General features: G+C 35.9%; 1 protein-coding gene across 2 annotated transcripts in view; it reads right to left on the bottom strand.

Annotated features, from left to right (window-relative positions):
- RSF1 (remodeling and spacing factor 1) overlaps nt 1-13527 on the bottom strand; it is a 159506-nt gene that overhangs the window by 56704 nt on the left and 89275 nt on the right. For both annotated transcript variants that reach the window (XM_027578467.2, XM_027578466.2), the window contains exon 5: nt 4176-4330. In XM_027578467.2, the coding sequence (XP_027434268.1) occupies nt 4176-4330 (155 nt within the window). The remainder of the gene's footprint in view (nt 1-4175; nt 4331-13527) is intronic.

Genomic DNA, 13527 nt, shown 5'->3' with positions numbered 1-13527 from the left:
AACCTGAGTCTGCCGGCACCCCAATCTGGGACTTCTAGCCTCTAAAACTGGGGGAAAATAAATTTCTGCTGTTTAAGTCACCAAGCCTGTCATCTTGTTATGGCAGACAGGGCAGGCTAAGATACTACATTAAGTTGTATTATTTTGCCATGTTGAATTTAAGCTTTATATCAGATATCATGTTAGTAACGGCCACAAGAGAATCATCTGTAGCTTACTTTACCTATTATAATTGCAGGAATATCCTTCACTGCTGCCAACAAGTCGCCTCTCCCATTTTCCTTTCTCTTGTTTTTTCAATATTTGATAGACACATGAATATAATAATTTTTTTTTACTTTATATCATAAGAAAAAAAATGTAAGTACTAGGCTAAGCAACTGAGATTAAGCTCAATTTTAGCGGACACAGAGAGGCCTAAGGTAAACTGGAGAATGCAAATTCTAAGGAGAGTCAAACATTACTCAGGTATAGCTCACTGTTGATGGGTAAAAACAATGCTCCATTGTTACCAGCTCTTCTAATTTCCAATTTTAAATGTTCAGAGCAAATTCAAATTAAAAAAAAAACATACACATGTGAAAACTTGTTCCCACAAAAATCTGTATATGAATGTTCATGATGGAATTATTAATAATAGCCAAAAAGTGGAAACAACTCAAATGTCCATCACCTCATGAATGAATTAACAAAATGTGGTATATCTATACAAGGAAATATTATTCAGTCATAGGGGTAGGTAAAAAGCGGCAAGTGACTGCTTAACTGTTACAGGGTTTCTTCACGGGGTGATGGAAATGTTCTATAATTAGATGGTGGTGATGGTTGCACAACATTGTGAATATACAAAAAAATCACTGAATGGTACACTTTAAAATGCTTTCACCTTAATTAAAAACAAAACAAAACAAAAAACAAAACAGCACTGTACAAACCAAAATAAACACGTTTTCAGGCCAAACTGGGTTTGCAAGCTGCCAATCTACAATTTCTATTCTCTATTAAAGATTCTCAAGTGATATTCTTTACCCATTCTACATACAGGCAGAAGTGTATGATGCAAAAGCTATCAAAAGGAAAGTCTTTTTCCAATTAGCAGAAAAAACTAAAGGTTAGGATTTCTTCAACTTTGTTTTTCCCCATGTGAGTTCTTTTTAGCTTTCTGGTCCCTTTCAAATTAGAATATAGTATCTAACATGGAGTGAAAATATATATTAAACTTTATGGTATCCTAGAAGAATAGTAACTTTTAGGTATAGTATACCACCAGACAAGATATCCTGGGTCTTAGACAGAGAAGGGCTTAAGTTATACCTAACACTCACTCGCTTTGAAATCTATTGTCTATCCCACAATCTGAGAAGAACAACTCAGCAAGTATTTGAGAGCTTCAAGCTTGGTAGTATGACTGACCCTAATATAAGTGGGGAAAAAATAGTATTTTAAGTGCTAGCAGGACTTAGAAAAAGGATCAAGATTCTGAGATTCCAGATGGCCCTGAATAACTAGAATTCCCAGAGTAGAGGAAAAGTATCTCAGGGAGATAAAAGCATGATAAGGACACAGAAGGAATGCCCAAGACACAAGGAGAAAATAAAGGCATCTAGATAATCCGGAACCAGTGATCATGTAAAAAACTAGTGGGATGGTGATTAACATAGCATAATAAAAAAACAAAACAAAAACAAGAAAACAAAACAAAAAAAACTAGTGGGAGATAATACTAGAAACATCGTTTGACGCCAGACTGTGAGATTCTGAATGCCAGTTTAAGAAATTCAGACTTTTTCAAAGATAATTTCAATAACCTTTGAAATAAAGAACCAATTTAATTACTCAGTTAGTGAATGTTTTAAGACGTATGATGCCATCTTTGGATCTTTTCTTTGCCTACTTTTATATGTAATGCATTTCTTCTTGGCACTTATTAAAAAAAAACTTACTAAGGTTGGATACAAAGCATGGCAATTCAACTAACAATTAAAGAAAAATCTATTTTAGTTGCAAAAATAAGAGTAGCTGTTTTATTCTTACCCCCGTTCCTGTTTATTTTTTGTCTTACTGATGTCTAATTTCCAAATATCCCCGCTCTCCCTCCTCTCCCTACCCAAGGGCAATGTTTATTTACATCTGCAAGTAATAAAAATGACAAGCCAGAATCCCATTTCTTTGGTCTTGCTTGGAACAGAACACAATAACTACACAGAAGAGGAGTGAGTAAGAGATGGGGCTTTAGGGGCCAAATAAAACTGTCGACTCCCACAAATTATGTGTTTCTGCAGCATCTAAAGTACACAAACCCCAGAGAAAGACCAAAGACTGCCCAGGTGTGAACACTGGGTATGCCACTAACAGGCTGTGTGACCCTGGGAAAGTCACTGAAACCTCTCCTTGTCTCCCTTCTCACATCTGGGGAAAAAAAAACCCCAAAACCCCACAAAAAAACTGAAATACTAATGTCATACTTAACAGAGTGGTTGTGAAGATTATATGACTTAACACATGTAAAGCGCTGAGCACAGTACTTGGCACATGATCAATGATATGTGTCAGCTATTTTATCCATTTTAGTGTAAGCTTCACAAAAGCCAAGGATTTGTCTTTGTTTACTGAAGTCTCATGTCTAAAATGGTGCTTAACACATAGTAGGTGTACAGTAAGTATTTCCTGAATGAATAAGCACATTTTGCCATTAGAGTAAGAGACAGAAGAGACACTGTTTAAAAGAGAAAGGAGAAAACCAAAAAAGGTTCAATGTCTTGCTCCTCCTCCTGCGCTGCTTTTTAAAGAGATGTCCTCCCCCACAGACTCTCTCTTAACTGCGCTGAGTGTTAAAATATCAGCATTCAGACATCAGAAACAGCTGTCTGAAAGACTTTGCTGTATTTAAATAAATACAAGGTTAGGAGAAAACTGCCCCGTAACCTTGCTATCCAAAGTGTGGTTCTCTGACCGGCAGCATCAGCATCACCTAGGTCCTTGGTAACTAAAATGGCAAATCATCAGCTTCACACAAGACCAATTCAATCAGCGTCTGCATTGTAAAAAAGATCACCAGGTAAACAGCATGCATATTACAATTTGAGAAGTACCACCCTAGACCACTGTAGTTGAAGAGTATAAGTGATAACAAGGACCAGGGTTCAAATCTAGACTCTGACACTTTATTATCTATAGGACCTAGGGCAAGTTTATAAACTTCCCAATTCCCTCATCTATAAAACTGAAACAATAATAACAGCAGTTCCCTCAAGGAGCTGCTATGATGACTGAATGGAAATGCACGTGCAGTACTTGGTGGACTGCAAAGTAACATGACTAGGGGGAATGTAAAATGGCACTGCAGCTGTGAAAAACAGTATGGCAGATCCTCAAGCACCATATGATCCAGCAATTCCACTTCTAGGTATATATCCAAAAGAAGTGAAAGCAGTGACTCAAACAGCTATTTGTACACCCATGTTCCTAGCAGCAGTATTCACAAGAACCAAAAGGTGAAAGAAAGCCAACTGTCCACAAACAGATGAATAAACAAAATGTGATACTCACATACAATGGAATATTATTCAGCCTGTCATTATGCTCAGTGAAATTAGCCAGTCACAAATGAACAAATATTCTATGATTTCTTGGACAGAACATCCCAAGAGTTAGGCAAACTCACAGAGATAGAAAGCAGAATACTGGATGCCAGGGGCTGGGGGGATGGTGCAGGGGTAAATGGGGAGTCACTATTTAAAGGGGAGAGTTTCAGATGGCAAAGATGATTCTGGAGATGGACAGTGTTGACAGATGCCCAACAATGTAAATGCATTTAATGCCACAGAACTGTATACTTAAAAATGGTTAAAATGATAGTTTCTTACACATATTTTACTACAATAATAAAGGAATTCACTAAGTATCTCTGCATTCTTAAAATTAGTAAAAAATACGCTGTGATGATCTGAACTTTTTTATTTAAATTTTGTAAATGTACAATATAAAAGAGGAAAAGTACTCAATGGCTTTTTGCTTCTTATTTTTCATTAAGGAAAAGAAAAATCAACCTCCCTCTACAGGAAGACTTCCAATTTTTCAAACTGAAAGAATTCTAATTAGTATAGTTGGAAGTGGAAGTGGAAGAAGAGAGAAGAAATTACAAAACAAAGCAAAACAAAACACACAAAAAAAACCTTGTTTAGGTGCTTCTTCCTCCTTTTTAGTCTCCTCATCCTCTAAGCTGGGACTTTCCCGGGAAGAGTTGTCCTGTTGGCTAGAGTTTTTCAGTAGCACAGGATCAATCTGTGCTTTCAGGAGGGCAAGAGTCTCAGCCAACTCGTTTCGATTTCTAAATAAGGGAAAAAACAAAACAGCATAAAAATCTTAATTCTGTTCTAAAGAGCTTTCAGACTAATACCTATTAGAAATTAAAATTTAAAAAAGAAAAACACAATTAAGAACATCCAAAACACTGGTACACCTCATCTTAATTAACCTTGAATCTAACCATTAGGAATGAAAGTATATAAAAATATATTATTTTCCAAAAAGGAAGGAATCTATACTCTCTATTGACTAAAATGGCAATGCAAATCTCTTTGGCTGAAAAGAACAGTAGGAACAAAATTAAACAAAAATCAGAGTTAGATAATTTTTAAGAGTCCTATGCAATCTCTAAAGAGTACAAAAGCAATGTAAAATTTCCTTGAAGAAGCATTTTTTTAAACAAAAATGATTCATTTTCTTGATACATTTGTAAATAAGGACTCTGTTCTACCTAGAGAAAGAATAATATTTGATACTGTTATAAAATTATGATCCAGGTCTTTCTGAGTAATTACAACAAAGTCAGCTCTTATAACACAGTTCAAAAACCTAAGAATTTAGGAATCTGAATGTTGTTCTATCAATTACAGCTTACAACTACAGGAAGGGAATTCAACTTGAATCAAAAATACAAGAAAATCCCAAATAAATAAGATTTAATTTATCAATTCTCTATTTTTAATACCCAGACCAGAGCTCTGATAGATGGGTTGATTTAGATGCCACCTACAAACAAGAAAGCTCACTTGGCTATTTCACCTTCTCAGATAAGTGATGTGTAACAGTGAAGAGAAAAAGGAAACCCTGGATTAAGATAGAAAAGTCAGTGTTAGATCTGCCACTGAGTTAATTAATCAACACCATAATCTTCCCATCTGTGTTGTCAAAACACTGTGTATGCACCTCTAATCCTATGTAGTTCCTATTCAGGAACTTCTGTTTGGGGGCGCCTGGGTGGCTCAGTCGGTTAAGCGTCTGCCTTCGGCTCAGGTCGTGGGATCGAGCCCCGCATCGGGCTCCCTGCTCAGCGGGAGGCCTGCTTCTCCCTCTCCCACTGCTTGTGTTCCCTCTCTCGCTGTCTCTCTCTGTGTCAAATAAATAAATAAAATCTTAAAAAAAAAAAAGAAATGACTTCTGTTCTTATCTGTCATGCCACAAACGTCCTCTACCCTGTCCCCTGCCACCTCCATCCCAGCTCAACTCTGGTGATTGCAGGGACACTGCCTTATGAAGTAGGCTCTTAAGTAAGGAAACATTTAATGAATAAATAGAATTCCTGTTCCTAACCTAGATGGCTATGTGCCTCTGGACAAGTCCTCTATCTTCACTAGGCTTCAGCTTCCTTATCTATAAAAGACAGGATTCGCTCGAATGTTATTAAAATGGCCTCCTAAGGAAAACAATATTTTTCAGTAATTAAAATGACAATCATTTTGCCATTATGTATGGGAATAAGCACACAGGTTTATACGTATTATTAATATTGTGTATGAGAATGAATTCATAGGTTACACATATTACAAATAAAATGAGGTTTTAGAATTTTATTCATCTAATAGTAGGTCAGATTAAGACCTTTCAGAATCCTCTTCGGCATTGCCTCCACTTCACAAAAAATAACAGTAAAACTTAGATACATTAAAAAAATTTATTTTGGGGATGCCTGGGTGGCTCAGTCGGTTAAGCATCTGCCTTCAGCTCAGATTGAGCCTGCTTCTCCCCCTGCCTGCAGCTCCCCCTGCTCGTGCTCTTCCTCTCTGACAAATAAAATCTTTTAAAAAAATTTATTTTTGGCAAAGTTCCTATTTCCTAACTTCATTACACCAACCTGCTTCTAACCTAAGGCTCTCCCCACTTAATGTTATTACTTCTCTTAGTACACTAAGAATTCCATATGTAAAAAGTGCCTCAACCTTCTTGTTATTTTTTGAAGTCATTCTGGGAACTGAATATATTTAAATTGCTCACTGTACCTATTTTAAAAAGCTTCAAAGCATTAGAAGAGAACCAATACTGCTACAAAATCCATGTCAATTACTGGACTAAGAAACAACGAAATTTAGCAGAAAAATTTACTGATGAACTCCCTAAAAAGCTAATAACCTGGCGACTGTGTCAAAATGCAAGCTTCATGTAGTCATATATTATATGAAAACAGAAAACTATCCATCTTTGGAATTCTATTTTGATCTAATAATGAGATCTGGTATGCGAATTATTTTTAAAAATCCCAAATTTGAACTAGTCAGAGGGGATTTTTATAAACATATATTCAAATTATACCCAAAATTCTTACCACTATCCATAGGAACTCTGAAAATAGACTATGGACACTAACAATTCAGTGTTCTGCTCTCTCTCCCTCCAATGCTGGCTTTGTTTGCTCTAAAACATTTATTCACTGAGGTGTATTAGATATATCCCTCCAAAATACCATGCTCTCTCAGGATGTCAGGTGTCTGCACTTCTGCTGTTAGACTGGAATGTGTTCCTCATGGCTACCCCAACTATCCTTTCTAAAATAAGCATAGGATGAATAAACAACTGTGGTATATCCTACAAGTCAATATTATTTAGCCATAAAAAAGAACAAAGTACTGATTTAACTACATAAATGAACCTTGAAATGACTGTGCTCTCCAAAAGAAGCCAGACACAATGGGCACATATTGTATGATTCTGTTTATGAAATGTCTGGAATAGGCAAATTATAGAAACAGAAAGCAGACTGGCAGATGCCACTGGCTGAGTAAAGGGAGAATGGTGATTAAAACTGCTAATGTGGTATGTGGTACAGGATTTCTTTATGGGGTGAGGAAAATGTCCTGGAATTTGATAGCGGTGGTAGCTGCACAACTTTGTGAACATATTAAAAACCACTGAACTGTATTAAAAACAAAAATGAGGGGTGCCTGGATGGCTCAGTCAGCTGGGCGCCCAACTCTTGGTTTCAGCTCAGGTCATAGTCTCAGGGTGGTGAGATGGAGCCCCGCATCGGGCTCCACGCTCAGCAGGGAGTCTGAGATTCTCCCTCTCCTCCTCCCCACTCCCTCACCCACTGGTGTGTGCATGTGCACGCTCTCTCTCTCCTGAAATAAATAAATACATCTTAAAAAAACAAAAATGACGGTGGCTTGGACAAGATTATAGCTATGAAGGGGATGAGGAATGATCACACTGGATACACTTTGCATAGAGCTGTTTGGATTTGCTGATAGAGTGGATGTGAAGTGAGAGAAAAAGAAAAGTCAAGAATGTGCCCCCAAGTTTTAGATCCAAGCAGGTGAAAGGATGTGACTATTAACTGAGATGGGACAAATATGTTGAGTAGAAAGGTTAGAAGGTCAGATTAACAAGGAGACTGACTTTGACTAACAGATTCTAAACTCTTGTGTTTCACTATCTGTACCTAAATTTAATTTAGACTTCGGTGAAACGGAGCATAGCATCCTAATTATTATATTGTGGAATATGATTTTCTTTCCTAGTCTAAGGGTTGTTCAGAGTTAAGACTTAGTGGTAGGGATTAATCCTCAAAGAAGCAATTGAGCTGATAGTACAATACCATAACAAAACAAAACAAAAAAACAGACAAAAACAAGTCCAAGCACAGGCATCATCCTCTGCCAAGTATGGGTTAGGTACTGGGTCCTAAACAGCACACCAGAATGATTTCCATCACAGATCACATTTAGGACCCTTTATTATCATTTACTACTTCCCTCTTTCTCCCGCAATTTGGAACTCCTTAAGAAACTGCATCAAGTGTCTGCATTTCCAGAGCACAGTACAGTGTGAATATAACAATTCTTTTTTTTTTTTTTAAGATTTTATTTATTTGACAGAGAGAGACACAGCAAGAGAGGGAACACAAGCAGTGGAGTGGGAGAAGGAGAAGCAGGCTTCCCGCTGAGCAGGGAGCCAGATTCAGGGCAGGATCCCAGGACCCTGAGATCATGACCTGAGCTGAAGGCAGACGCTTAACCAACTGAGCCACCCAGGTACCCCTGAATATGGCAATTCTTTGTAAGTATTATAGTATATAATACTTTTACATCTTTTTTCATTTGATTCCAAATTAATGAGGTGACAAAAGAGAGAAGATAATGGAGAGTGACAGTATTTCTTATGGGGGCCAAGAACCTGAAGGAAGACAGACATTAATGAGTAATATCAACAGCATTAGTATCAATAACAGAAGTTAACATTAGTAATTACTATGTTCCAGGCACTACTCCAAGCACTTTACATGAACTAGTTCATATAATCCCAATATAACCTGATTAAAAAGGTACTAGTATTACCCCCCATTTTATAGAGGAGGAAAGTGAGGACATTGCAGAGAGGTACAGTAATTTACCTAAGGTCACAGTTAGTACAGATGAAAGGCAGAACTGAATTATAGTCTGACTTCCAAGACCATCTTCTCAATCACTGTGCTATACTAGGAGCATATGGTTTAGAAATGTCTTTGACAGTTTGTCATTTTGGATACATGAAAACTCGACACACTGTTTAGAATTTGGCTTTTTGAAAATGATTGTCAAATCATTACAATTCTTAAAACATTTTTATTGAGGTATAATTTACATACTTTGAAATGAAAGTTCATCATTTTTGAGATTTTGGTTGCTTTCAAGTTTTGGCAAGTATGAAAAAAGCTGCCATAAACATTTGTGTGCAGGTTTTTGTGTGGACGTAACTCTTTAACTCCTTTGGGCAAATACCAAGGAGTATTTGGTTGCTGAATCATATGGTGTTTAATTTTATAAGAAACCATCAAACTGTATTCCAAAATGGCTATACCATTTTGCATTTCCACCAGCAATGGTTGAGAGTTTCTGTTGCTCCACATCCTTGTCTGCATTTGCTGTTGTCAGTGTTCTGGATTTGGCCATTCTAATAGGCGTACAGTAGTATCTCATTTTAATTTACCTTTCACTGATGATATATGATGTGGACCACATGAAAAGTATAATTTGTACAGATATACAAATATATGTGTGTATTTTCCATCTGTATATCTTCATTGGTAACATGTTTTAGGGTCTTTGGTCCATTTTTAAATCAGGTTGTTTTCTTTTTTTTTGAAGATTTATTTTAGAGAGAGTGCGAACAGGGAGAGGAGCAGAGAGAGAGGGAGAAGGGAAGCAGACTTCCCGCTGAGCAGGAAGCCCAAGGTGGGCCCAACCCCATGACCCAAAGATCATGACCTGAGCTGAAACCAAGAGTTGGATGCTCAACCAAATGAGCCACCCAGGTGTCCCTTAAATCAGGTTGTTTTCTTATTGTTGAGTTTTAAGAGTTCTCTGTATATTTTGGATAATAGGCCTTTATCAAATACATCTTTGGTAAATATTTTCATGGATTGTGCCTTTGGTGCTTTACCAAAGAAGTTATTGCCAAACCCAAGATCATCTAGATTTGCTTCTGTGTTATCTTCTTGGAGTTCCATAGTTTTGCATTTTCTAAGAAGGTTTATAATTAATTTTGAGTTAATTCCTGTTAAGAGTGTAACGTCTGTGTCTAGATTCATTGTTCTGCATATGGATATCCTTTTTTTCCAGCATCATTATCTTTTCTGCACTGTATTGCCTTTGCTCCTTCATATGGGTCTATTTCAAGGCTCCTTATTCTGCTACACTATATATTTCTCTAGTCTTTTTGTGTGTGTTTGTGTGTGTGTGTGTGTGTGTGTGTGTGTGTGTGTGTGTGTTAGGAATCTCTACGCCCAACATGGGGCTCAAACTCACAACCCTAAGATCGAGAGTCACATGCTTCACTGACTGAGTCAGCCAGGTGTCCCTATATCTGTCTCTTCTTTTCACCAATACCACACTGTCTTAATTACTGTAGCTTTATATAGGTTGTGAAGTCAGTGTCAGTCTTCTTAGTTTTTCTTCAATATTGTGCTAACTATTCTGGGCTTTTTGCCTTTACATATAAATTTTAAAATAAGTTTGTCAATATCCACAAAATAACGTGCAGGGGTTTTGATTATGATTGCACTAAATCTACAGATTTTAAGTTGGGAAGAAGTGACATCTGGACAATATTAAGTGTTCTATCCACAAATATGGAACATCTCTCCGTTTATTTAGTTCCTCTTGGGTTATTTCATCAGAGTTTTGTATTTTTCCTCAGATAGATTTGTTAATATTTTATCAGATTTATACCTAAGTATTTCAATTTTGGGGAAGATAATATAATTGGTATATTGTGTTTTACATTTCAGATTCCACATGCTCACTGATGATATATAGGAGACATTTGTGTATTAACCACATCTCCTGCCACCCTGCTATAATCGCTTATAAATTCCAGGAATGTTTTTTTGTTAACGCTTCCAGATTTTCTACATAGATGATGATCATGTTATGTGCACATAAAGAGAGTTTTATTTTTTTCCTTCCCAATCTCTATCTCTTACTCCCTTTACTTCTCTTAGTACATTAGCTAGGACTTCAAGTATGATGTTGAAAAGGAATTTTTGAGGATTTTTACATCTATGCTCATGAGAGATGTTGGTCTAAAGTTTTCCTATCTTGTAATGTCTTTGTCTCATTTTCTTATTAGGGTAATGTTGATCTTATAAGATGAGTTAGGAATTATCCCTTCTCATATCTTCTGAAAGAGATTCGAGAGAATTGGTATAATTCCTTCCTTAAATGATGGTGGAATTCACTAGTGAACCCATCTGGGCTTGGTGCTTTCTGTTTTAGGTTATTAACTATTGATGCAATTTCTTTAACAGATAGAGACCTGTTCATATTTGTCTGTTTCTTCTGGTGAGAATTTTGGCAGATTATGTCTTTCAAGGAATTGGTCCATTTCATCTAGGTTACCAATTTGTGGGCATGGAGTTATTCATGGTATTCCTTAATTATCCTTTTGATGTTCATGGGATTTGTAGTGATGTCCTGTTTTTCATTTCTGACATCACTAATTTGTGTCCACTCTCTTTTTTTCTTAGTTAGCCTGGCTAGTGGCTTATCAATCTTACTGATCTTTTCAAAGAATCAGCCTTTGCTTTATATGAGAAGTTTCTTCTAAGTATTATTTTCACTGAAAATTTTTAACCATAAATTTGGTATGTTATATTTTCATTTTCATTTAACTGAAAATAATTTAAACATTTTGTCTTGAGATTTCTTCTTTGACCCAAGTGCTATGTGGAAGTGTATTACCTAATATCTAAATATGTGGGGATTTTAAAGATCTCTTCCTACAACTGATTTCTAGTTTAATTCCATTTTGTGGTCTGAGAGCAAACACTGTATATTGTCTAGGTATTAAATTTTCAGAAGATCAAATATAGAAAATTCCTTTTTTATGGATCTCTATTTTTAGAAAAATACTTCATTTGATTTTTAAGTTGCAAAGTTCACATTTTAAAATTTATCAATCATTTAAAAAGACTGACTTACAGCTTAAAAAAAAACAACAACCCAGAATTTTAAAGACCAGATAACTTTTGTCACATAATCTTCTTTTGAGAGTCAGGCAGAAACATGTTTCCAACACCAGAGATCTCCAAGAAAATTAGCATTACTTTAAAGAAATGAAGAGAAGCAGATTTTTCATTTCACTAGTAAAAAACAATATTCACCAATGAAGAAAAATATTGAAGTATAATATATTAAATAAAAAAGTCAAAATTCTATTTGCTTTACTTGCTCTTCACTTATCTCAGTTTCTAAGGGAATTTCTTGCTAAAAAGAGTACTGCCTCCTTAAACACCCTACTCCTACAAGTTTAGAAAATGCTTTTAATATCATCTATCAGTTTTAAAACAATAATTTCTCTGCAATATAAAAAAGCAAACGTTCTCACTTCTCTAAGCTCAGTTCTACTTTCCCATAATTTGTATCCACTGATCCTGGCTCAGTGCTTGAGAGAAATACTCTTAAGAGAAATACTCTTACACAAATCAATCCTTTAAATGTTTAAAGATAGGTCTATCTCCCTAAATTTCTGCTGGATCAAATATTTTCAGCTCATTCAATCATCTTCTTTGTGGTTCTTCACATAAAGGACTTATTCTACTAATGTTCTTCTTAGAGTCTGGCATCCGAATCTAAATACCAGACTCCAGGAAGGATGTCATCTGGGCCAAGTAGGATAATGTTGTACACATTATTTGGGGTACATAATGTATTTTAATGACAACTAAGATGATAATTTTGGCGACAGGCAAGAATAACACGTCGCCAAAAATAACACAATGCTTTTCACATTCAACATTCACAAAAATAAGAGACACAAGACAGTTCACCACATTTGTCAAAAGTAGTACTATTGCGTCAATTTAAAGGTAACTGAAATGCCATGTCACAGAACATGTCAAGTATATGAAGCATAAACAGACCAAACTGAGAATTTGTGGAAAACAATGGTATTTCCCCAGAAAATATACATATTAAATAAAACTAAGAGCTACTATTTACAATAAAAGGGATTTCCACAGGTGCCTGAAGCTCATCTACAGATCCGAGAGCTGTACTATACTCACTAGTATAACCACAATTGCTCAGCATAGTGCTTAATTACACAAGTCGCTATACAATATAAATGTATATATTCCTCACAATAATTTTACTATCATCCTCATCTTAAAGTGCAGGAAAGAGAATATCAAACAAATTAAGCAATCTGCCTTCAGATGGTAAACAGAGGAACCCAGATTTAAGCACAGTTAACTTTAAACACATCACCTCAACACTTCTCTCACATCATGCATTAGGGTATGATCTAATTAAAACACTGTACATTAGAAATTGTTTTAAGCATTATGACTCATCAGTAATAATTATAATTATTTTTCTCTATCATATTTTCTTCATCTACAAAGTAGGAGAGAATATCGCTTAAACAACTATGCAAGGTTGATACAGGAAATAGTAGAAGTGGTAAGACATCATGAATAGAACTTCATTCAGTGTAAGAATTCATAGGGAGAGATGGTAAGTGAATTTCATTTCAGGACTACTTTGCTAATTTAGTACATTAACTATATGGAGAATCACATTATAATATGATTAAAGGGTGCTTATAAAACACTCCCCTATAAACTCATTCGATTCACATTTATTCTCTTTTTTAAAAGATTTTATTATTTGAGAGCGAGAGAGAGAGTGCACAAGCAGGGGGAGGGGCAAAGGGAGAGGGAAAAGTAGACTCCCCACTGAGCAGGGAACCCCACATGGGGCTCGATCCCCA

The sequence above is a fragment of the Zalophus californianus genome, chromosome 11 (genome assembly GCF_009762305.2).
Source record: "Zalophus californianus isolate mZalCal1 chromosome 11, mZalCal1.pri.v2, whole genome shotgun sequence".
In the NCBI taxonomy this organism is placed as follows: domain Eukaryota; kingdom Metazoa; phylum Chordata; class Mammalia; order Carnivora; family Otariidae; genus Zalophus; species Zalophus californianus.
Note: the sequence above shows the minus strand (reverse complement) of the source record. Positions and strands in the feature narration are given on the sequence as shown.